Source organism: Dreissena polymorpha, chromosome 2, assembly GCF_020536995.1.
Source record: "Dreissena polymorpha isolate Duluth1 chromosome 2, UMN_Dpol_1.0, whole genome shotgun sequence".
NCBI classification, from domain to species: domain Eukaryota; kingdom Metazoa; phylum Mollusca; class Bivalvia; order Myida; family Dreissenidae; genus Dreissena; species Dreissena polymorpha.
In genome coordinates, this window is record NC_068356.1 from 96,933,593 (window position 1) to 96,959,974 (window position 26,382).

The window sequence follows — 26,382 nt, forward strand, 5'->3', positions numbered from 1 at the left end:
GTCTAGACGACACATTTTTCGCCCAATCTTTATGAAATTTGGTCAGAACATTTGTTTCCTGAATACGACGGTTGAGTATGAAAATGGTTCAGATCGGTAAAAAAACATGGCCGCCAGGAGGGGGTCTGTTTCCTTATATTTATGTAGTAAAAAAAGCTTGTGAACACTCTAGAAGTAACATTTTTTGTCCAATCATCATGAAACTTGGTCAAAACATTGGTTTTATAGATATCTTGGTTGAGTTTGAAAATAGTCTTGATCAGTGGGGTGGGGCAGTTTTCTCTATATGTATATAAGAAAACATGTGAACAGTCTAGAAGGCACATTTTTTGCCCAATCTTCATGACATTTGGTCAGAAGATATTTTCCTGGATACAACGGTTGAGTTCAAATACGACGGTTGAGTTCAAAAATGGTTTTGATCCATCTAGTAACATGACCACCGTGAGGGGGGGGGGGGGTCATTTTCCATAAATTTATATACTAAAAAAGTCATGTGAACACTCTCAAGGTCACATTTTTTTACCAATCATCATGAAACTTGGTCAAAACATTGGTTTTATTAATATATTGGATGAGTTTGAAAATGGTCGTGATCAGTGGAAAAACATGGCCGCCAGGGGATGGGGCAGTTTTCTCTATATGTATGTAAGAAGCATTTTCCTTATATACAGTCCAACCCCTTTTAAGCAGCCAGTCAAGGGAAACGGCCAAATTGGCTGCTTAAGGGTGGCCTCTTAAGAGGAGGTTGGGTCATAGGGTGTCTGGAGTTTTTGAGTACATGGCCAACTGTTCAATTTTTGTATAAACAAAATGGTAAATATGTTTACATATACTAAACAGTGTATAGACTTTAAATAATGTTATTTCTTCCTTTCTAAAATCAGTTATAAAATATAATTTTCATTCAAAAAAATAATATTCATCTTTCTAATATCATCAATATCATCATCATCATCAGAATCAAGTAAATGAAAAAGAATCATTCTCATGATTCATTGTTTACACAATGCGCGTTGTATGGCCCCAATGCACTTAAGATGGGAACAGTTGTAAATCAGTTATGCATGAATAACTCCCGTGTCACTATCAATCGATAATTTAATTGGTTTATTGCAGTGTTATGGCTTTGTTATACCTACCACACGAATTGGTCCCGACAGTGATCTCCTCCACGATAAAATCGTGGCCAGTTACTTAAGAGACTGATAATAGCAACCGGGTGTAATCCTCCTGGCAATCGTGCTTTTCATGCATAAATTATAAAAACATTTTTTTGCCGCGTAAAAGGTTTTATCAAAATTAATAGATTGAAATCATTGTAAATATAAAACAAATATAAATGCTTTGTTTAATTCCTAAATGAGAATACCGTAATAATTTGTAATCCGAAACACACTCCCGATTGTTTTATGTCAATGAGACGTTTACAAATTCTAGCATCAAAAAAGTCCTCATGTATTTCCTTTGTCCCGACAAATGCGCGCGAAAATTATGCACCATTGTACAATGTCACGTGAAAAGGCTGCGTGTATTGATTTTTGGATAAAAACTTTGTAGCACAGAGAACATGTAGATCAGTTGATTTCGGTTAAAAGTTTTGTTGTTCTTTTTAACTTTTAATTAGCCGATAATTGTCATAATGTGTGCTTGAAATAGTATGATTCAACAACTACTTATAATAAATTATAAATTAAGAATCTCTTTTCCAGTAATAATAGGTGATATTCGCACATGCGGAAACAAAAAGATCAAACGGTCGCATATTGCTTTTAACTCGATAACCCGATAATCCACTGCTAATTTATTGCAATTTGCAAACTGGCTGTCAAAATGTTTATCACACATCACGCTTCAGTACTACAGTGCCTAAACCGCAGACTGGAAGTAAGTATCGATTGTATCGCCGTTGCGTCGGTGTAATTTTGGCAATGCACATGACTGACTTACTCGCGCCAGACCACTCATATGGGGGAAATTTAACATTTGGGATGCAAAATTGCTGGCTGCTGGTCGGAGAAACGGGGTTACCGCTTAACAGGGGTGCATTATATAGTGTTTATCGACCATCGCGGCACAGACCGGCCGCCTACACGGGGCGACCGGCGATGAGGGGTGACCAGAAGTAGGGGTTGGACTGTATACATACATGTATATATATTTTTAAAAAATCTGGGTATTAAAAACATGGCCACCAGGGTGGGTGGGGTAATTTTCAATATATGCCTATTGTGAATATTTGGAACACCTTATTTTTAAAGTCCGTCTTCTCATAACAATAATTTGCAATATTTGCTGAAGAGTTTTAATCTTTGTTTCTTTCCATCTTAGTCTCTAAGGTGAGCGACCCAGGGCCCTTTTGGGCCTCTTGTTTATGATGATTTCTTAATGTGCCTGACGTGAGCTTGATGTATATCGTGATAATAACCAATTGAAAACCTGCTTGAATGGTTAATACACATGAAAACATACAGTTAGTTTTCCCAAATTAATCATTTGTTTCCCTAAGTCCACAATGTGAAATTCCAAAGTTTTCATGTTTGCTTTTTCCCCAAATAGAAGATTCCTGAGATTGATGTTTACTGCTCATGTGAGGAATGCAGAGTTATTCTTAACCATTTAAGACCTTAAAGGCACTTGCTAATATCAAACACTATTTTCCATATAGGCTGGGAATTTCTCCCGGGCTCTGGACCTGTCATTCCGGACGAAGCAGTTTGGAGCGCTGCAGATGATCTCTGGGGACCTGGATGAGCGGGCTGACCCTGAGCTGCTCAAGAGATGTGCAGACTTCTTCCTGGAAAACGGACAGTACGACAAGGCCGTCGACCTTCTGGGAATTGGCAAAAAGGTAGGGTGGTGTAGAGTGATGGTAGGGTGGTGCAGAGAGAAGGTAGGGTGGTGTTGAGAGATGGTAGGGTGGTGTTTAGAGATGGTAGGGTGGTGTTGAGAGATGGTAGGGTGGTGTTGAGAGAAGGTAGGGTGGTGTTTAGAGATGGTAGGGTGGTGTTGAGAGATGTTTGGGTGGTGTTGAGAGAAGGTAGGGTGGTGTAGAGAGAAGGTAGGGTGGTGTAGAGAGAAGATAGGGTGGTGTAGAGAGAAGGTAGGGTGGTGAAGAGAGAAGGTAGGGTGGTGTAGAGAGAAAGTAGGGTGGTGTAGAGAGAAGGTAAGGTGGTGTAGAGAGAAGGTAGGGTGGTGTTTAGAGATGGTAGGGTGGTGTTGAGAGATGGTAGGGTGGTGTTGAGAGAAGGTAGGGTGGTGTAGAGAGATGGTAGGGTGGTGTAGAGAGATGGTAGGGTAGTGTCAAGAGAGATGATATTCATTTCCACTGCAGATTCGAGAACATTGTATTCCAAATAGATTTACACCCAAAGAGAAATTGCACAATTGAAAGTGCAGTGTTAACTCTCCCTACGAAGGGGTAGGGTTAGGGGTAGAGTTATAGTTAGAGTTAGGGGTTAATTGATGTGTAATATCTATTTAGTATCTGTTATTTGTGTCGTATCTATCTGGAAAACAATGCCACCCCTGCAGATTACTCAGATTTCAGAACACCAAATAGTTGTTTATTGGCATTGACAATAAACAAATCTGACATATATGCCACCAGCACTAGGAAATGCTGTTTACCTGCAACAACAAGCTGAAATCTTAATGAAGTGATCCCATAGGCCCTGAGGCGTAGTTAGTTGCCAAAAACAAAAAAGCTATGATACAGGCCTTTCTGTTTCTTGTCATTTTGGGAAATATGCACTGTTTGGATTGGGATTTTTTTGCACAAAACATCTTCTGATTTTGGAAAAACTAATTCAAGATAACTTTTTACAATAATTTTAATAATAAGAACGAAATCAGATGGATAATGTTTATATACTTTGTTAGATGTAATTTAAATAAATTTGATTGCGATATGATTAGCCATAAAAAAGCTTTTAAAAAAAAATGAATATATTTTTTATTGGGAATTTTTCTTTACCATTTTGCTTTAGGAACGGGTCAGTTTAATGGACCCATAATTATGGCTAAAAAAGGCTTGTGATAAGTTATATCATGTCTATCAGTTAATCTTGAGTTTTTATTTTCACTTAAAGTACTGGGAAGCGCTGAAGATCTGCATGGACCAGCATGTGGAGATCACAGAAGACCTGGCTGAGAAGCTGACGCCGGGCAAGGAGGAGCTGGGAGGGGACACGATGGAACGCATCAAGATACTGGAGGCAATAGCAGAGGTCTGCATGCACCAGGGCCAGTACCATCTGGCCACCAAAAAGTTCACACAGGCTGGAAATAAGATGAAGGTATGTATTACCTCATGGCCTAGTGGATATGGTGTGGGCTTAGCAACTGGAAGGTCATGGGTTTAATTTCCACTGTTGAAGCATTCTTTAAATCTCCTCTAAAGAAACAAAGTACTGGTTCTACCCCAGAAATGGACTTGAAATCGTTTCAATAAGCCTTTGGTTTACCAGGCAATGAAGCTAACATCAATAAACTAAATGTATGGGTTTGACAGAAAATGTGATAAGAGGTTTAATATGTAGTTTTCATTTGTCATTGAGATACTGGAAGGTGTGAATGCACCAGAGCCAGCACTACATCACCTATGTGTGTTTTGTTGCTCATATTGATAAGAATACTTTAACTGCTGCAGCTAATAAACATTTATTGAGCCTCGTTCTGACAAAACTTGGTTTAATGTTTCGTCCCAAATAAGCCTGTGCAGTCCGCATAGGCTTATCAGGGAAGACACTTCCGCTTTAATGTATTTTTCTTTTAAAGGATATATCTTGTAAATGAATATCAATTTCAGGAGGAAGTGTTGTCCCTGATTAGCTTGTGCAGACTGCACAGGCTAATCAGGGTAGACTCTTTACACACATGCCCAGTTATACAAGGGCGAGGCTCAATTATGATCATAGTAATTTAGAAATTCAGACACAATGTGTTCTAGGCCATGTAGGTGTTGCTGAATTCACAGCGGGACCTGTACTTAAACTCAGATGTACACACCCCACATTTCTTGTTGCAGGCCATGAAGGCATTGCTTAAGTCTGGTGACACAGAGAAGATCATCTTCTTTGCGGGCGTCTCGCGGCAGAAGGAGATCTATGTGATGGCCGCCAACTACCTGCAGTCACTGGACTGGCGTAAAGATCCCGAGGTCATGAAAAATATCATCGGCTTCTACACGAAGGGTCGCGCCCTCGACTCCCTAGCTGCCTTCTACGACGCCTGTGCTCAGGTAATCTTACCAACAAGACTGATATTTAAAAAAAAACAAAAACGTTTCGCTGAATATTTTATAATTCTTGAAGCAGGCTGAACTGTTGTTTTTTTTCAAGTAAAAAAAGTTAAGTTAAAAGAATGATAGCGAAACAGAAATCAATAATGTCAAAAACTGTTTCTCAAATTTGAATGTTGGAAACAGTGTCCAGTGGACACGCAAACAAAAAATAGTTGCCGTGCTCTAGGAAAAAGGGGCTTAATGCATGTAAAGTGTTGTCCCAGATTAGCCTTTGCAGTTTGCACAGGCTTATCAGGGACAACACATTCCGCCTATGCTGCATTTTTGTTAAGAGGTGACTGCCTTGAAACAAATAATCCACACTTTACACACATGCATTAATCCACACTTTACGCACATGCATTAATCCACACTTTACAAACATGCATTAATCCCCACTTTACACACATGCATTAATCCCCACTTTACACACATGCATCAATCCACACTTTACACACATGCATTAATCCACACTTTAAACACATGCATTAATCCACACTTTACACACATGCATTAATCCACACTTTACACACATGCGTTAATCCACACTTTACACACATGCATTAAGCCCTATTTTCCCAGAGCACGGCTCATATTATGTATGACCAGGTTGAGATAGACGAGTACCAGAACTATGACAAGGCCCTGGGGGCCCTGGGCGAGGCCTTCAAGTGCCTGAGCAAGGCCAAGATGGCCGACGAGGGGCTGCAGGAGGAGAGGTTGGCACAGCTTAAGAACAAGATCACTCTCATCAAGAAGTTTGTCACTGCACGACGGTGAGCCTTACTAAGACCAATAAAATTAACCTTTTACCATGTAGATATGTATTTTGACGCATTTATAGTCCCTAAGAAAGTTAAATTTAATGAAATACCTTCTAACTAAATTCAAGTTTTAAAGGCTTCATTTCCAACCCTTAGTTACTGATGAGCAGAAAACAGCATTAAACCTGAACAGACTGCGAGTTACTTGCAGGCTGTTCAAGTTTTATGCTGGTTGCAAAAGCCATTTTCACTTTGCTTCTTATGGGGGAAAGGTTTAATTTGCAACTCTTCCTAAGTTATTATACTCTTCTCTTCTCAGTATTCCCCAACCCATTTTTAGACTTAAGAAGGTATAGCAAAATTGGATCCTAGAACAATATTTTCAGTGTTTGAATATAAGCAGGCCACAAGTGATGCTCATGTCATAATTAGATTGTTTTAAATGATAAGTGGTAAATTGCATGTCATTTTTAACTGTATTATTCTTGCAGAATATTCTTTACTTTTGAACTTCAGTCTAAGAATTGATTGGTAAATACAGGTCCAGGTTTAATCCTGGAACTTAAAGACAATTACTAAACTTAAGAAATCATGATTACGCGGTTGTAAAAATTATATTGTAAAAAAAAAAGAATTATGTTCTTTGATTTTTAATAAAGCAGTACCCTGAAAAAGGTTTTAACTTTGATGTAAATATTTTATCTTACAATGTGTAATGAAATAGAGCCCTGGCCAATTCTGTAACAGTGTTGTAAATGTAAGGTAACCATATGAAATAAAATGGAGCCCCAGCCTAAAGCATTACAAATTCAATAACGCAAATATTTTGTCTAATTATTTATCTTAATGCCGCCCTTATTAATACCGTCACTGTGATATCAATATTATATCATACAATGTTAAGAAGAGACTCATTCTGGGAAAACAGGGCTTGATGCATGTGTGAAAGTGTTGTCCCAGATTAGCTTGTGATGAATGCACAGGCCATGCTGGGACGACAGTTGACACACATGCATTAAACCCTATTTTCCAAGAGTGAGGCTAAAATGTTATTTTTTAAGATGTTTAATAAAATATAGCCTTAAACAATGCAATTTCTGTGATGTTATTATATTGTCATGTTATTATATTGTCATACACTGCTAATAAAACTGGTCCTTGACCTATGGTGTGAACATTTCTGGGTATTATGTCATTATGTTTCTGTAAAATGAGCCCTGACCTATGGTATTACAACTGCAGGGTATTACGTCATACAATGCTTAATATAAGTGGGCCCTGACCTGTCGTAGAATGTTTGATATAACTGAGCCCTGATGTGTCACACAATGTTTAATATAACTGAGCCCTGACCTGTCATACAATGTTTAATATAACTAGACCCTGACCTGTCATACAATGTTTAATAAAAATGGCCCCTGACCTGTCATACAATGTTTAATATAACTGAGCCCTGACCTGTCAGACAATGTTTAATATAACTGAGCCCTGACCTGTCATACAATGTTTAATATAACTGAACCCTGACCTGTCATACAATATTTAATATAACTGAGCCCTGACCTGTCATACAATGTTTAATATAACCGGGCAATTACCTGTTATACAATGTTTAATAAAGCTGGGTCCTGACCTCTCATACAATGTTTAATAAAACTGGGCCGTGACCTATTGTGTTTTATTTCAGGGTATATGATGAGGACTCTGAGGAGGCCATCAAGCAGTGCCAGGTGCTGCTGGAGGAGTCGGACCTCGACAACTCTGTGAGGATAGGGGACGTGTACGGCTTCATCATTGAGCACTATGCCCGCAAGGAGCGCTGGAAGGCTGTGAGTTGTAGAATACATTATAGTCATATTGGTTGGCCAACCATGTATTACATGCACCTGATTTTTTAAAGCCAAACATGGCATCTCTTATGGATATTTATGATAGAACAATGAATTTTTCCCAAATTTGAACAGAAAACAACATTGTTTTTATTTATAGCGCCAACCAGCTTGTTAAATAGAAATGTTGGGGTTTAAAAACTGTGTGTTATACACTGTATAGAAAGGTTGTTGATTGACCAATTATAGTTTAGGCCAAGAAAATGTTACAAAGTGATAACCAATATATTGTTGAGAGATCAGCTTTCATGCTAGATTTCTTAAATGGTCTGTTAAAGTAAAATAAAAGGGTACAGTTTAGTTGACCGGCACAAGTATGATTTCTGATTTAGCAGTGTGCTGGATATATATGTGTATGAAGCCTTTTCAGCTCAAAAGCAAAGTAAAAATGGCTATAGGCAACCAGCTTAAAACCAGAACAGCTTGCGAGTCACTCGCAGTCTGTTTAGGTTTTATGCTGTTTGCTGCTCATCAGTACCTTAGAGTTGGAAATAAAAGCCTGAAAACTTGAATCTAGTAAGAAATGTCTTTCATCTAATTTGATTCTCCAATGAACTACAAAGCATCAAAGTGGGCATCTCACTATCTGAGAGGTAAAGGGTGAGGTTGAGCTGACTGATTTCTTATTCAGTAGTATGCTAGATATAAATGAACCTTGTTCTGTAAAAACCAGGTGTGATGCATGTGCGTTTAGTGTCATCTCAGATTAGCCTGTGTAGTCCAGTCTGGGACATACATTCATAAGTCCAGTTTTCCAAAAATGAGGCGCAAATTTGTATTAAATTTCATTTTAGGCGTACAATGCAATGGAAGAGATGAAGGGCCGCATATCTGGTGTGAACTTGGCCTACTACGTGAATATGCGCACGCTGCAGGCGGTTCACCAGGCACTGGACATACCATTGAGCAAGACCATAGACACCACAGCGGGCAGGATGAATGGGTACCGAGGGGGTGATGGTGGTGGAGGGGGCGGTCATGCGGAGGAGGAGGGCGATATAGTGGAGGAAGAGGTGCCCATGTATAATGATGATTTGTGATTGGCTGTTGAAGTGGTCATGTGACTGAGTGCTGATTGGTTGATAGTTTTTTTGGAAAGTGTAAAGTGATAGAACTGGTATTACACTTTGTAATCTTGTTTTTGGAAATTTATAAAGCCATAGCTAAAGCCCCAGTTGTAATACTAAATAAGAGCATTTTGTTTGTTACACATTGAAGTATTATTTTCTCCGTAAATATGTAAATTGACTTGTTACTCTGAAGCTGTCCTGTTAGGGCATTTTGATATTTAAAATTAATATTATACATACTTGAAATGACATTCTTTTATGTATAGAAATGGGAAACTGTTTGTAAAGCTGTTTCTTACAGAGCTGTTAGATTTCTGAAATTTACTATAATGAACTTTAGGAGTGCTTTGTTACTTTTATAAGTTTGAGCTGTGCTCTGTGAAAAAGGGGCTTAATGCATGTGTGAAGTGTTGTCCCAGATAAGCCTGCACAGGCTAATAAGGGAAGACACTTTCAGCCTAAACTGGATTTTTGTTTAGAAGAGACTTCCATGAAACGAAAAATACCATTCAGGCGGAAACTATTTTCACCAATTAGCCTGTGCAGAAGACACTGCAGATGTTTTAAACACCATTGTTTCCCAGTGTGCTGCTCTTGTTTTGTCAACTCTCCTTGAATCATCTCTCTGGCCTGTGTCATTGACAGCTAGTCAAACCATCCGTGTTGTTTTCATCAACTCTCAATATCTGACTCTAATGGAGTCGTGTTCTGAGAAAACTGGGCATAATGCATGTGCGTAAAGTGTCATCCCAGATTAGCCTGTGCAGTTTTTTATGCCTAAATTTGATTTTTTGCTAAGAAGAGGATTCATTTAAACGAAATATGTCATAAAAGCGGAAAGTGTCGTCCCAGATTAGCCTGTGCGGACTGCATAGGCTAATCTAGGACAACACTTTACGCACAGATATTATGACCAGTTTTCTCAGAATGCAACTCAATGCATGGTGTTGTGTTGAAAGTGTGGGTCTCAAAAATGTTTGAATACTGGTTTGTTGAACTATTTTTTTCAGAATTTTCTGTTGTTTATGTACTCAAAACGGTAAAAAATTCTTACCTGGTGAATTAGGTGTTATACCTGCAAAAAAAAAATGCATGAAGTCACACTTTTAGTTCAAAGGTCAAAAATGGCCATAAATGAGCTTGTTCGGGCCATAACTATGTCATTCATTGTGAGATTTTAAAATCATTTGGCATATTTGTTCACCATCATTGGACGGTGTGTCGCGCGAAAGAATTATGTTGATATCTCAAAGGTCAAGGTCACACTTTTAGTTCAAAGGTCAAAAATGGCCATAAATGAGCTTGTCTGGGCCATAACTATGTTGTTCATTGTGAGATTTTAAAATCACTTGGCGCATTTGTTCACCATTATTGGACGGTGTGTCGCGCGAAAGAATTACATCGATATCTGCAGCGTCAAGGTCACACTGTGAGTTCAAACGTCAAAAATGGCCATGAATGATCTTGTCCGGGCTATAACTATGTCATTTATAGTGAGATTTAAAAAAAACCTGGTGCATTTGTTCACAATCATTGGACGATGTGTCATGCGAAAGAATTCTGTCGATAACTCCAAGGTTTAGGTCACACTCGGAGTTCAAAAGTAAAAAAATGGCCATAAATTTGGACGGCATGTCATGAGAAAGAATTCAAGAGTTCATAGATCGAAATGGCCATAAATGATAATGGCATTATAATTCTTAAAAATCGCCATAAATTTGATTATCTTGTTTTGTGAAGACAGCATGCAAAATAGTCTGTGTCAATGCTGCATGTGGGGGTATACGTCAGGCCTGTGACAAAGCTCTTGTTTTAGCTTAATTGCATCGAAAGCCTAAGGCTTGTTGAAACACTGTGCATACCTTTTCTGTATAGAACAAGTACTTGGTTTCTGTGGGGGAGATCTATAAAACCCTTTTTTTGTTAGGTCTTCACTTGCTTTTGTGCAGTGGAAAAGCGGTATCTTACCATTCCTGTCAATCAACATGTGATAAGAATTATGTGACTTTTACTAATGAAAAGATTTTGCTATTGGTATTAAAAACTTTAGTGCATTAAATTTTACTTAAACCAAATGAAAGTCTAAATGCGCTTGTATGTTTAATGTTACTTTCTTCAGTTAACTTGTGTTCTTGGTTGTGGTTGACATACATGCGTGACATACATTTATTTGTCTATCCCCATTTGCTGCCTTAGTTGTCGTTTATTTGAACATATTGCGATGTTGAATGTGTTCTAAGATGAAACATAATTTTTTATTGTAAATCAATACACATTTTCATCAGTTATAATCCGTCCACTTATGTGATCATTTACGTTTTATTTCAATTATAATAAATGAATAAAACAATTGTGCTCTTTACCTTATTAGTATGTATGCTTATATTTATTTGAAGAATCTCTGAATATTGCTTTGATCGCTGTATACCTTACATTTGCATTTTCATTGACATAATAATTTGACGACTGCAAAAGTTCCAAGTTGTTATCTTAACATATCAGCAGAGGAAAAAGTTGTCTTACTTATAACCATTGAAAATTTTTGTACTTGTAACTGTAATCATCTGTGAATTTGATACTAATTTCAATTAAGTTAAAATTCTTCATAATTATTTTAGGTGTGAATAATTTAATTATGATTTAATTTAATTATAAATGTTTGTCTGTTTCAAGAGATTTGGACAAGGAACATGCTTAAACTAATAATATAAATTAGAAAAACATGTACTATTACATTACATATTAATTCCGTAATCATGATTTTTGGACTATAATTCAGTATAAGAAAACTGTCTGATTTTGTTAAGATTTACCAGCAGGGTTTGAAATGAGCTCTTGCACACTTTCAAAATGCAAGAATAAAAGCAGTACTCTATTTACTGGTTGCAAACAATTGCGCGCCCAATATACAATTTAATCTTTCATTTTCAAAACTAAACATTGGATACCTGGTAAATTGCCCGAATGTGGTCAGATGTTGTCTTGTCTTCAATAATAGGACTTTTTGGTTAAACAAGTTTATATTGATTACTAGTTTTTATGCTCCCCGAAAATATTTTTGGTGGAGCATATAGTTGCTAGTTTGTAGTTCCTTACTTCTTTCCTTCCTTCCTTCCTTCCGTCACACTTTTGCTACCGTTTCTCATAGCGCCTTCAATACTTTACCAATAGCTTTCGTATTTGGCATGTAGGTACCTTGCATGGACCTCTACCTTTTGATGAGGTTTGAGGTCACTGGTGTCAACGTCAAGGTCACCGAGGCTAATTATAGACTTCCTTCTGTCACACTTTTGCTATACGTTTGAGGTCACTGGGGTCAAGGTCACCGAGGCTAATAATAGACTTCCTTCTGTCACACTTTTGCTACCGTTACTCATAGCGCCTTCAATACTTAACCAATCGCTTTCATATTTGGCATGTAGTTACCTTGCATGGACCTCTACCTTTTGATGAGGTTTGAGGTCACTGGGGTCAAGGTCACTGAGGCTAATAATAGACTTCCTTCTGTCACACTTTTGCTACCGTTTATCATAGCGCCTTCAATTCTTTACCAATCGCTTTCATATTTGGCACGTAGGTACCTTACATGGACCTCTACCTTTTGATGAGGTTTGAGGTCACTGGGTCAAGGTCACTGAGGCTAATAATAGATACTTTTAGGAGTTTATTTACACATACATTGACAAAGCGCATCATCGGGGAGCATCCATCAGTTTCACTGATATTCTTGTTTTGCAATAAAATTGCGAGAGAAAACCAATGTTTGCAAGTTGAAAAATTCAGTAATTTGCTTGTGGAAGAAAACCTAAACTTTTAGGCCTTTCATGCATGTAGTTAACCCTTTCAGTGTTGGAACCAAATTTTAAAGGCCTTTGCAAACAGTTTGGATCCAGATCCAAACTGTTTGCTATTCTGATAGTATTCTTTGAAAACAATCGAAGAAAATGCTAATTTTAGAAATTCAGCAGACAGCATTTTAGCAGACGACAAATTTCCCAGCATGCAAAGAGTTAAGTGTGCCTTACCATTCTATTGCATCTCCTTGCACCACATGTGTTGTTCTGAGACTAAATCTCATTACTGAATAGTGTAACAGAGATGTGATATTGTGAACTATTATGCAATTGTTAGTATTTTCATATTCTGTGTTTTACATTATTTATTTTTAAAAATAATTACTTTATACATACCTTTTGATTGTGATTTGGGACCAAATTGAAAATGCACTGATTTTGAGCAGTATATTACATAGGTCTCTGTAGTGTAACGAAATGTGCAAAAATGTAAATGAAATATGTATTTTGAAATGTGATGGAGTATTGAACTGGTGTTATTATCTACAGTGTATCATCATTTTATGCATTATTGTGTTATTTGATGTATGAAAATTTAAATGCTATTAAATTATTTCAAGCTTTATTCTATTATTTATGATCATGCCACGCCATCTTATCTCTGTGTTTCACAAATGTGATTTTTCTAGAAATTCTTAGTTTGTTACTGTATAAATAAAAACAACAAAATTATCCTGATTGTTGTATTTTCTTACAACTATGCATTGTCAAGAAGGTGTTTTATCTGTAATTAATTCGTCTAGCATTTTCTAATTTTAAGACCCATTCCATTGTAAATATTTGTTTCATGAAAATTACAAACGATGTAATATGCTATCTTGAAGGCACAGGCAGACGACTGTTGTTTGTCGTACAAAATATAGAATCCAGATCAGGGACTATACTTTCCGCTTTTATGACATTTTTTTGATAAAATAAAGTCTCCTCTTAGCAAAAATCCAATTTAGGTGGAAAGTGTCGCCCCTGATTAGCGGACTGCAGAGGCTAATCAGGGACGACACTTTACGCACATGCATAATGCCCAGTTTTCTCAGAACACGACTCAAATATTCCTGTTGTTTGAACTTTATGATATACAACAGTGATTGTGTATATTTAAACTGAGCTGAACAAATCCATGAATCATTTTTATTAAACAATTATCAGTTTAAATTAGACATCCATTGATGTTCAGATGTTTAAAGGGTGAGGAGACTCTTTGTTTTCAATACTTTGAGTTGAACAGATACCAAACCATTTGAAAACATGTTTTGGCGCACAAACAAGAGATGTGTTTGTCAGAAACACAATGCCCCCTACTGCGCCGCTTTGAAGCCATATATTTGACCTTGAAGGATGACCTTGACCTTTCACCACTCAAAATTTGCAGCTCCTTGAGATACACATGCATGCCAAAAATTAAGTTGCTATCTTCAATATTGCAAAAGTTATGGGCAATCTTAAAACATTTTTTTCAGACAGACAGACAGTTAAAGTGCTTTATGCCACCCTACCGAGGGCATAAAAACATGTTTCTGTTAATGTGTTACTAATAAAATAAAATAAACAAGAGATGTGCTTGTCAGAAACACAATGCCATCTACTGCGCTGCTCTCAAGCCATATATTTGACCTCTGACCTTGAAGGATTACCTTGACCTTTCACCACTCAAGATGTGCAGCTCCATGAGATACACATGCATGCCAAGTATCAAGTTGCTATCTTCAATATTGCAAAAGTTATGGGCAATGTTAAAGTTTTTGGACAGACACCATATATTTGACCTTGAAGGATGTCCTTGACCTTTCACCACCAAAAATTTGCAGCTTCATGAGATACACATGCATGCTAAATATCAAGTTGCATATTGCAAAAGTTATAGGCAATGTTTAAGTTTTCGGACAGACTTACTGACAGACAGTTCAACTGGTATATGCCACCCTAATGGGCATAAAAAAGCTTGGACATCAGCTAGAAATTGAGATTTTTTTTGTCTTCAAGATAACCACATTTCTTTTATTTAAAAGGAGTAGTCTAGAACATCTTTCCACTTTGACACATCTGGTTCGTTGCCTTTAGCTGGTTCTGAATAAAAAACTTTCATCAAGCTCCATATTCGTCCCTTCACAATATACAGGTACAAGTCAAGTTTGTTTTGACGAAAACATATATCACTTTATTTATTTCTCTGACAACATAATCATCACAAAAATGGGTAACAATCACATTTCATACATCGATACATTTCATAAATTTTGAGCATTTACATGACATACATAGCTGAAACTAGAAATTTTTCAAGGACACTGATGCCCCCACAACACATTTGTACACAGACGAATCCACTTTTAATCCTTTCCCGCTAAGAAGCTAAATGGCTATGTGCAAACAGCAAAAAAAACAGAACAACCTGCGAGTAACTCGCAGTCTGTTCAAGTTTTATGCTGTTTACTGCTCATCAGTATCTAAGGGTTGGTAATGAAGCCTTTAAAACTTTAATTTAGTAAGAGAGGCCTTTAATTAAATATAACTTTCTAAGGGACTACAAATGCTTGAAAATACGTATCTAAGTGGTAACGGGTTAACTGTTCACAGTAAAAAAATCCTTTCCTTCCCAGCATATACACATTAAAGTCTTTCAACTGTGAACATTTGAGCGAGATACCGAGTGGTTAAAGAGGAGTTCAAAATACAAGCTTTGGGACGTGCATACAAAAAGGAAGGGCGGATAAGTGCAATGCTGAACCAATCCAACTTTATGGCAGTATAAATAATCTTTGAAATAAAACATTTGTTTGAAAGCAGTCATATACTTTACCATCATAATTGGCAGCAACCGTATAACAGCTAAAGGATTATATAATACATATAAAATTTTCATTTCATTCCATAATTAAACAAGTTTCTAAGGCAACAAACAATTGATCTGATGTTTATTGGATTTGCCTTACCTAAATTTCAAACATGAATGTCAATTTGTCACAAAATACACCCATTAATTGGTCAGAGTTACGTTTAGCTTTGATGGATATATCTATTTGAGGTAAAAATGAACAGAAAATGTGGCCTTGAATTTTCACTGATATAAAAAATGATCCTAGTTGCTTCAAATTCAGAAAAATCCCTCAATTTTCGGTAATTCTCCCTGATTTTATGCCCACTTACAATATGACCAAGTTCGATGATGATAGAATAAAAACAAGTTGGATAAGGTAAATTTTGACAATAAATACAGCAACAAACAAAAGCTATTTACAAATGCCTTATGTACATATACTCATGTATTGACCCACATCATGCGAAAATGGGTCTACTGCTATATGTGACCTGACTAGCTCCAGCCCAGTCTGCCCATCCATGCCGTCTGGTCAGGAAATATGTGACATTAAACCTTTCCCCCCATAAGAAGCGTAGTATAAAATGGCTTTTGCAACCAGCATAAAACCAGAACAGTCTGTTCAGGTTTTATGCTGTTTGCTGCTCATCAGTATCTAAGGGTTGGAAATAAAGCCTTTAAAACTTAAATCTAGTAAGAAAGGTCTTTAATTAAATTTAACTTTCTTAGGGACCACAAATGGGTCAAAAAACATAAAGTGATAAAGGGTTAAAAGCTTGCGTAACTTCATAGGGGACTCTGGAGCTCCTGACCGGACTGCAGGAATGTGCAGGCCCGTCAGGATCTCACTTGCAGCATATGCCATAGACACATTTTGGAATGACGTGGCTCTGTTAGATATACTGGCCATGACTGGATTTAGGAAGTAAAAGTTTTGCATTCAGTTTGTACTGATGCTTAAATTGAAGCTTTTGTTCAAAACCTAAAAGGGACCTGTAAAGACATGAATCAATTGGGTAGGACAAAATATGAGAACACAAGTTTGAAGTTTCAGAACATTAAAACAAAATATAAGGAAGTATTGATGAAGCAAAATAATTGCTAAATATTAAATTTTAGAACGTATAACAGAAGACATTTTTTTCACTTCAGAAAACAATAAATAACTAATTTCATTACAAATACTACAGTCAGATCATTCTCCTAAAATCAACACATGAACAAGAGCTTGCAAGTTAATAGAAAAGTAAATCACCAATGAGGTTAAAAAAGAGTAGACTTAAATTATGAATTATTAAACAAATGGGGGATAATGCTTTTCCAGATAAAAAAGGTCCACAACTCTGCAGCTACTTGGAAAGTTAAATCAATCAACAAATTCGATAATGTTATATTAACCTCAAACAGTTTCGTGAATTTTGGAGAAAATCTGTCTGATAGATAGAGCATATATGGCTGAAATGGCTTAACTAATATAATTCAAGGGCTTTAACTCTTGAGTCCATTTGGCTGTTAATTGAAATTTGCCAACATGTTAATTTGAGTAAATTTAATGTTACAAACAATTTCAGAAACTTTGTTACAAACTGGATGAAAACATTTGGATGCAGATTTTTATACTTAAGAAAAATGTCATTTATTAACACCACTTATATACAGTGTATTTGGAATAGTTCTCAATAATTATAACAAAAAGGCAAAAACTGAGGGAGTTAGAGAACAGAAACTAACAATGGTCTACAGGAACATCTGCACACAAACATACTCTGTTGACATTCACAGCCATCTTCAATAGAGACCATGATGATAATACAACATGAGCTACAGAAAAACAACTTATGCTTTTATCAAAGGTGTCTTGTTCTGAGAAAACTGGGCATAATGCATGTGCGTAAAGTGTCGTCCCAGATTAGCATGTGCAGTCCGCACAGGCTAATCAGGGACGACACTTTCTGCTTCAATGGTATTTTTCGTTTAAAGGAAGTCCCTTTTAACCAAAAATCTAGTATACGCGGAAATTGTCGTCCCAGATTAGCCTGTGCAGACTGCACAGGCTAATCTAGGATGACACTTTGCGCACATGCATTAAGCCCAATTTTCTCAGAACAAGACACAAAGTACTAATGTTATATCACTGTCAACACATATTGTGATTTCATCCACTGACTACACATTTTTTTGGCAAATATATTATTAACTTGTGAAATAAAATTTTAAATAATTATAACATATGCCCATTATATTTTAAAAGTCAATTGTAATTACAAGAAGTTAAGACATCACAAAATATACAATTTTAAAAATATAAATGACATTCTTTTATACAAAGGAACCATGATTATACATATATATGACTTTTTTCATAATATAAAAAATAGATCAGTTAATAAAATATGAAAATACTTACACATTTTTTTTATTATCTAAAATGTAATCATTAATTATAAAAACTATTTTCGCACAGAAAAAAGTAAGCGATGATACCCACTATTGCACGCTATAACTACTGAACATTTCACAAATCATTACAGCATATAACTTCACACTAGGAAAGTTTAAGAACAAACATGACAATTTATATATATATTCAACAAAATGGGATTTGAAATTTAATGCAAAATCTAGAGCTTATAGGCTTTTTAGCTTCACACTAAATTTACCAAACCCCTCATTTTACCATGATTAAATGATATGTATAAACTTGTCGATTAAATGCATCTGTGAATTTAAATTATGTAACTTTTATCAAGCAGCTAACCTTATAAACTTTGAATAAACTAAAAATGTGTCAAAAACACAGATGTACCCTACAACACACATTTGGACAAACACAAATCCACTTTACATTCTTGTGGACTATCATACAAAGGGCAATAAATCAGCCTAAAGTGGTTGGAGCAAAAATTTCCTTTCTAAACAAAAATCTACACATTAAAGTCATTCAACTGTGAAAGTTTCAGTGAGACCCACCCAAAATTTTTAGAAGAGTTGAAAACACTCAGTACTGGATGTACGGACAAGTGCCATGCTTTCTCTCCCACTTTTAGGGGCATAAAAATCACTTTGAAAGCATGATCAAATAATTGCTTTGACATAATGATATCATAGTTTCATAATACTGCCTAAAAAGCCTTTGGTATTTTGGGATTTTGTATATGAAATATATCAAGAAATAGCAACCGAATGTGTAATTAAAAAGTAAACTAAAGGAATGTTAGCTAAAATTAAACTTTACAATTTAAAAATAATCAGTCTTGCCTTGTTTTTATGCCACTGTCTAGCAATTTAAACAAAACACTAAAAGCAGTAGACCCGTAGATAAATGTAATCACAATTTTTTTATAAATAAAGTTGTTCACCCTTATTAATATAATCATGAATTTATTCTCAAACTAAATACTGCACATTCATTTTCGTTACGAATAAGAGTCAAGTAAACTTTCATTTTAAATATGATAACATAATTCATTTTATAAAAAGGTTCACAATCAATTGAGTCCTGCTCTGGGAAAAAAAACAACATAATGCATGTGCATAAAGTGTTGGTCCAGATTAAATTTGGCAGTCTGCAAAGCTGATCAGTGACAACACTTTCCACCTCAACTGAGTTTTCCCTAAGGAGAGACTTCCTTTGCACAAAAATACCAATAGAGCACCAAGTGTTGTCCCTTATAAGCCCATGCAGTTGACGACACTTTACTAACATGCATTATATCCTGTTTTCCTATAGCAAGATTCACTCAAGTCAAATATCATCCTAGAAACGAAAACTAATCCACTTCTTCATAGCTGATCTTTTGCCGTTTTCCCGGCGACTCGAAATCATCTTCGTCATCGTCGCTGTCCAGCTTGTGCTTAGCGTTCGTGAGCACACTCAGGGGCACCTGGATGTTCAGGTTTGACCCTGAGTTGACCCTGAGGTCGTCCTCCTCAACCTCTGCCAGGGCCTGGTCCAGTGCTTTGGCGACCGTCAGCGCGTTCTCACACGTAAAACACATCGGCGGCTGGAAGATGATCACGTTCTTGTCTGGGCCTTCGTTAGCCATCATGAACTTGCGCTCCTTCATTCTGAAATAAAACCAGCAGATGAATTCATGTAGGATGCTAATACAACCTTTGTTTCTGTTAATTCTTGATCGACTGGTACACAGGAAGAAACTTAAGTATGTGTTTAAAATGTTTTGTATTGATTGTGTATTAGGGGTTTAGTCTGCACCAAAGATAAATGAGGCAAAATGTGTTTCCAGGCAACCGTTAATAGTTGTCCTGAGAGACAAACTGAAAGTTGGACAAATTGGAAATTTACACAAAGCTAACATTCTATGATCATGTAAGCAAAAGAAAGGCAAAAGGGCAAAAAGCCCTATGGCGCTCACTGAGAGACCCAAAAGAACATTATATGAGCTGTGTCCTGAGAAATCTGGGCTAAATGCATGTAAGTAAAGTGTCGTCCCAGATTAGCCTGCGCAGCCTACACAGGCTAATCAGGTCCAACACTTTCCGCTTTGATGGTATTTTTAGTTTCAAGGAAGTCCCTCCTTACTGAAAATCCAGTTAAGGGGGAAAGTGTCGTCCCTGATAAGCCTGTGCGGACAGCACAGGCTGATCTGGGATGACACTTTACGCACATGCATTATGCCCAGTTTTCTCAGAACAAGGCTCATATTATTATTACTGTTCTGAAAGTGCAGGTACATATAAACAACAACTTTATATTACCAAAAATAAACCATTTCTCAAACCAGATATATTAAGACCGAATGCTTTGGGCACATTTCTTAAAATTGCGCACAAATGTGACTTTAAGAGTGTTCACATGATATCACTATAGCTGAATAAGGAAAACTGTCCCAAACCCATCTTTTTCAAGGGATCTGAGCAATTTTCAAAAGGGATTATATTCAAAGAAAAGTTTTGTTCTAGATTAATTTAAATTGTAAAAAAAATATAATTTCTAAAGGTATTGCTAGTTTTCTGCCTTGTTTTTAAAAGATAAGAAAGACATTTTCAAACTGAGATTTCATAAAAACAACTCTTCTGAGCAAGTTTTATGAAGATTTGACAAAAAAAGACATTTTTGACAGCTCAGATTTCACTTTTGAACTAGTGTCTAAGTTTTTCACCACACATAACCAAGTTTTGAACATGGTCGAGATATCACGAGGACTAATGTTTCCACCAAGTTTCATGAGGATTTGACTATAAATGTATCCTGTAGAGTATTTACAAGGTAAATTTTAAAAGCGCATGAGGCATGACAAACAAAAGGTGATGACAAAAGCTCACATCAGAACACAGTGCTCAGCTGAGATAAAAAAAAGTTTTACTTGTAAACTAGGGCCTCGGCTGCGTCTTTGTTTGGCTTGCGACTCTCCTTGTCTTGAACGATCTCCACTCCCACCATCATTCCCATGCCTCTGTGGACATGAATATGCTGAGATTATTTACAAGCAACACTTGCCAGCGTGGACTATGAACATGTATGTCAATTACAAGTATGCCAACAACATTAACTTGAGTGTAAAGTATCAATCAAAGTGATCAATATGACTAATAGGACTTTATTTGTTGAAATAAGGAGTATTAATGCAAACGGTATGTCAAATTAATGGATATGTTAAATTCTAAATAAATAAGCCAAGGTCTTGAACCTTGAGAACTTTCAATGATTCAAAAGCATTGGCCGAACGACATGCTGAAGCAAAAGAAACAAAACAAAACGTCCTGCAAATGACTTTAACATCATAATACATACCTCACATCTCCCATTAGCCTGTGGTTAGGCAGTATTCTGCGTAGTTCATCCATAAGGCACTTCCCTACAGACTTGGCGCTGGACAGCATGTGCTCGTTCTGAATGACGTCCAGCACTGCCATGCCCATTGCACAGGCCACAGGGTTACCGCCATACTGAGAACAGAAAACACTGTCACAATTCTGATGTGGAGAATGAAAGAAAAAATGAGCCTCATTCTTGGAAACCTGAGCTTAATGCATGTATGTTAAATGTCATCCCAGATAAGCCCAGCAGTCTGCAAAGGCTAATCAGGGATGACACTTTCTGCTTCAACTGGATTTACGCTACTCTGTATACAAAAAAATACTATTCAAGGGAAAAGTGTGGTACCTGATAAGCCTGTGTGGATTGCACAGGCTTATCTGGGATGACACTAAATGCACAAGCTTTTAGCCCAGTTTTCCCAGAACAAGGCTCAATTTAAGGTGTTGCTTAAGCCTTCCTTATTCAACCAACCCTACACCCTCAATTATATCCCTGTATACTGGCATCCGGCAGTGGTCGCAGGGCAGTGACTCTTATGCAGTGACCAATAGACAGATGTAGAGAAACATTGTAGTAAACCAGGGTTAAGAAAAGTCAATGATTTTTCAAAGTGGATCAATGCCCTGAGTGCAATATCGAATGAAAAAGAAAGATAATCATAAAACAAGGCCTTTTAATTCAGGACTTTGACAAAAGACGATCAGCGATGCGTTTGTTCGTTTAAAAAGATGGGACTAAGTAAAGAAATTCTAAATTCAAGCTGACAGTATGGTAAACAGTACATTTTTTGTTGAACACTGATAAATTTCAAAGCTTATTCATAATTAAGCTTCATTCAATTAGACGTTTTCTTCCTTGTTTCTTACTGAAATTAAAGAAAACATTATGTCAATTCATTCAAAAGCAACTACTGTTTGTTTTGGAAACGCTTTCAGTCTGGAAGGTGTAGAGTTGAAAACTACTTTCTAAATACTATTCCAAAGACACAAATGGTTCTCTCCATGAAATGTACTTTGTTAAAATATGTAGGATGAGTAGAAAATTTAAAAAAAAGTATTTAATCACATGTTACAGAGCAAAATTTCCGTTGTGATGAAGATGCCACCATGAAACAGCCTTCTTACCGAGCTGCTGAACTCATTAAGCGAGTCTGAAATCTCCTTGGTTGTGACCAGAATTGATATCGGGTGTCCATTCCCCAAGGACTTTCCCAGCGTTACGATATCTGGGACCACATCTGGAAGTAAGATTTACATGCATTTAAAAAAAATGATGAACATGTATGCGCCCTAATTTCAGCCGAGTCATCAATATATGCAATTGTTAATGTCCAAAAGAAGGTGAACATTGTCAAGATTAGAACAAACAAGTATCGTTCAAAACGATGGATGCTTCCCTTGTTTGACCTTGAGAAAATCTATTTTTAGCCTTGGTGACCTTGACCCCCAGTGACCTCAAACCTCATCAAAAAGAAGAGGTCCATGCAAGGTACCTACATGACTAATATGTAAGAGATCGGTAAAATATTGAAGGCACTATGAGAAACTGTAACAAAAGTGTGACAGAAAATCTATTTTTAGCCTTGGTGACCTTGACCCAAGTGACCTCAAACCTCATCAAAAGGTAGAGGTCCATGCAAGGTACCTACAGGCCAAATATGTAAGAGATCGGTAAAATATTGAAGGCGCTATGAGAAACTGTAACAAAAGTGTGACGGAAGTAAGGAAGGAAGTAAGGAAGGAAGTAAGGAAGGACAAACTGGCAACTATATGCTTCCCGAAATTTTTTGGGGAGCATAACAATTAAAACAGACATTTAAAAGGCTGGTCAAATTGCATTTTTTTAGGCATTAGCTTCAGGAATACCTTACACAAGACAACTTTATCTCTTGTAGGGCACTTTTTGAAATGTTCTCAAAGTAAAAGTTGCTTAAAACCACAGGTTTTGCTTATATAAAAGTGTGACGCTTTTCAAAAGTTCCATGCTTTTTATAAAAAGCTCTATCTCTTATCGTAATAAAATTGACAGGTTATCTTAAAACCCACATATGAAGCATTTTGAAAAGCATTCACATTTTGATACATGTAATTTATTTTACATTTTACAAAGTAAAATTTATGTAATAAATTCCTTAAAATAAATTTCAGTTTATGTAGAAACAAGGGCTGTTTGTAAAACATGCATGCCCCCCATATGGGCTGTCAGTTGTAGTGGCAGCCATTGTGTGAATATGTTTTCTGGCACTGTGACCTTGACCTTTGACCTAGTGACCTGAAAATCAAACTGGTCATCTGCAAGTCATGATCAATGTACCTATTCAGTTTCATGATCCTAGGAGTAAGCTTTCTTGAGTTATCATCCGGAAACCATTTTACTGTGTCAAGTCACCGTGACCTTGACCTTTGACCTAGTGACCTGAAAGTCAATAGGGGTCATCTGCCAGTCATGTTCAATGTTCTTGAGTTATCATCCGGAAATCATTTTTCTAAGTTGAGTCACCGTGACCTTGACCTTTGGCCTAGTGATCTGAAAATCAATAGGGGTCATCTGCGAGTCATGATCAATGTACCTATGAAGTTTCATGATCCTAGGCATAAGCGTACTTGAGTTATCATCCGGAAATCATTTTACTATTTTGGGTCACCGTGACCTTGACCTTTGACCTTGTGACCTGAAAATCAATAGGGGTCATCTGCAAGTCATGATCAGTGAAGTTTCATGATCCTAGGCATAAGCATTCTTGAGTTATCATCCAGAAACCATTTTCCTATTTTGGCTCACCGTGACCTTGACCTTTGACCTAGTGAACTGAAAATCAATAGGGGTCATCTGCGAGTCATAATCAATGTACCTATGAAGTTTCATGATCCTAGGCATAAGCGTTCTTGAGTTATCATCCGGAAATCATTTTACTATTTTGGGGCACCGTGACCTTGACCTTTGACCTTGTGACCTGAAAATCAATAGGGGTCATCTGCGAGTCATGATTAATGTACCTATGAAGTTTCATGATCCTAGGCATAAGTGTTCTTGAGTTATCATTCGGAAACCATTTTACTATTTTGGGTCACCGTGACCTTGACCTTTGACCTAGTGACCTCAAAATCAATAGGGGTCATCTGCGAGTCGTGATCAATGTACCTATGAAGTTTCATGATCCTAGACCTAAGCCTTCTTGAGTTATCATCCAGAAACCATCTGGTGGACGGGCGGACATATGGACCGACATGTGCAAAACAATATACCCCCTCTTCTTTGAAGACGGGCATAAAAATATTGTAATTTTAAAATAATGTATGATTTCTCAATTTGTAACATCATCCTGCCAAACCATTTTATATTCAACTCAAGGTTTATTAGAAGACCATCGAAAGAGAATTTTTTTATTTACCACGATAACCGATTACTTTGCTGAACACACGGACACAAAATGTAAACAATCAAATTAAAAGAACTCTAGTCTAATACCACTTACTTGAAGAAAATATAATTAATCATTTTGGGAATATAATGCTTCATTTTACAAACAAGTTAAATATTGGATTAAAAAATTATAGACTGTTTTCCTTGCAGCACCTTAAGCATGAATTTAATTGTGCAAGTTTATAACAATTTATATGACAACATTTGAAGGCATTTAGATACAAAAGGCACTAGAGCTTTGTCACAGACGTGACGAATACCCCCACATGCCGCATTCACACATAATATTTTGCATGTCTTCTTCAAAAAAAACAGTGGACACCATGCTTAATTTTTAAAACGCACTAAGTTACCCCTTGACCTAGTTTTTGACCCAGAAAGGCCCCATGTTCTAACTTGGCCTTAAGATCATCTCCATAAAACTTCTGACCAAGTTTGGTGAAGATCGGATGTAATCTTCTTGAATTAGAGAGCGGACACCATGATGAATGTTAAAAAACGCACTACGTAACCCCGTGACCAAGTTGTAAGCCCGGAATGGCCCATGTTCAATCTTGTCCTAGAGATCATTAAGATAAAACTTGTGACCAAGTTTGGTGAGGATTGGATGAAAACTACTTGAATTAGAGAGCGGACAACATGGTGAGGTTTAAAACGCACTAAGATACCCCGTGACCTAGTTCTTGACCCAGCATGACCCATATTCAAACTTGACCTAGACATCATCTAGATACAACTTCTGACCAAGTTTGGTGAAGATTGGATGATAACTACTTGAATTAGAGAGCCGACAATATTGTGAGGTTTAAAACGCACTTAGTGACCCCGTGACCTTGTTTTTGACCCGGCATGACCCATATTCAAACTTGCCCTAGACATTATCAAGATACAACTTCTGATCAATTTTGGTAAAGATTGGATAAAAACTACTTGAATTAGAGAGCGGACAACATGGTGAGGTTTAAAACACACTAAGTGACCCCTTGACCTAGTTTTTGACCCGGCATGGCCCATGTTCGAACTTAACCTACACATCATCTAGTTACAACTTCTGACCAAGTGTGGTGAAGATCGGATTAAAACTACTTGAAATAGAGAGTGGACACCATGCTCAATGTGTAAAACGTACTTAGTGACCCTGTGACCTAGTTTTTGAACTGGCATGACCCATGTTCAAACTTGGCCTTAAGATCATCTAGATAAAACTTCTGACCAAGTTTGGTGAAGATCGGATGAAAACTTCTTGAATTAGAGAGCGGACATGCTGAATGTTTAAAACGCACTAAGTGACCCCGTGACCTAGTTTTTGACCCGGCAAGGCCCATGTCCGAACTTGGCCTAGACATCATGTAGATACAACTTCTGACCAAGTTTGGTGAAGATCGGATTAAAACTACTTGAATAAGTGAGCAGACACTTAATACAGACCGACCGACCGACAGACAAGTTCACTCCTATATACCCCCCTAAACTTCGTTTGTGGGGGTATAATTATTTGATC

The 26,382-nt window shown here is 36.9% G+C and overlaps 2 protein-coding genes across 4 annotated transcripts in view; one reads left to right on the top strand and one right to left on the bottom strand.

The window, feature by feature from the left end:
• LOC127868146 (intraflagellar transport protein 140 homolog) overlaps positions 1 to 13,533 on the top strand; it is a 56,611-nt gene extending 43,078 nt beyond the window's left edge. Inside the window, exons 25-31 of one of the 2 annotated variants that reach the window (XR_008043897.1) lie at positions 2,669 to 2,851; positions 4,092 to 4,298; positions 5,030 to 5,242; positions 5,894 to 6,060; positions 7,736 to 7,877; positions 8,732 to 12,258; positions 12,484 to 13,533. Coding sequence is in view for 1 of the 2 variants with exons in the window: in XM_052409768.1 (XP_052265728.1) it covers positions 2,669 to 2,851; positions 4,092 to 4,298; positions 5,030 to 5,242; positions 5,894 to 6,060; positions 7,736 to 7,877; positions 8,732 to 8,977 (1,158 nt within the window). In the remaining variant the exon portion in view is untranslated. Of the gene's footprint in view, positions 1 to 2,668; positions 2,852 to 4,091; positions 4,299 to 5,029; positions 5,243 to 5,893; positions 6,061 to 7,735; positions 7,878 to 8,731 lie in introns of both variants that reach the window. The other variant, XM_052409768.1, reaches the window with a different exon arrangement.
• A 1,456-nt stretch (positions 13,534 to 14,989) lies between these two features.
• LOC127868153 (5-phosphohydroxy-L-lysine phospho-lyase-like) overlaps positions 14,990 to 26,382 on the bottom strand; it is a 40,641-nt gene continuing 29,248 nt past the window's right edge. For both annotated transcript variants that reach the window (XM_052409782.1, XM_052409783.1), the window contains exons 9-12: positions 22,583 to 22,695; positions 21,432 to 21,586; positions 21,004 to 21,093; positions 14,990 to 19,744 (exon numbers count right to left, since the gene is read on the bottom strand). In XM_052409782.1, coding sequence (XP_052265742.1) covers positions 19,447 to 19,744; positions 21,004 to 21,093; positions 21,432 to 21,586; positions 22,583 to 22,695 — 656 coding nt within the window. In that variant the 3' untranslated portion in view covers positions 14,990 to 19,446. The remainder of the gene's footprint in view (positions 19,745 to 21,003; positions 21,094 to 21,431; positions 21,587 to 22,582; positions 22,696 to 26,382) is intronic.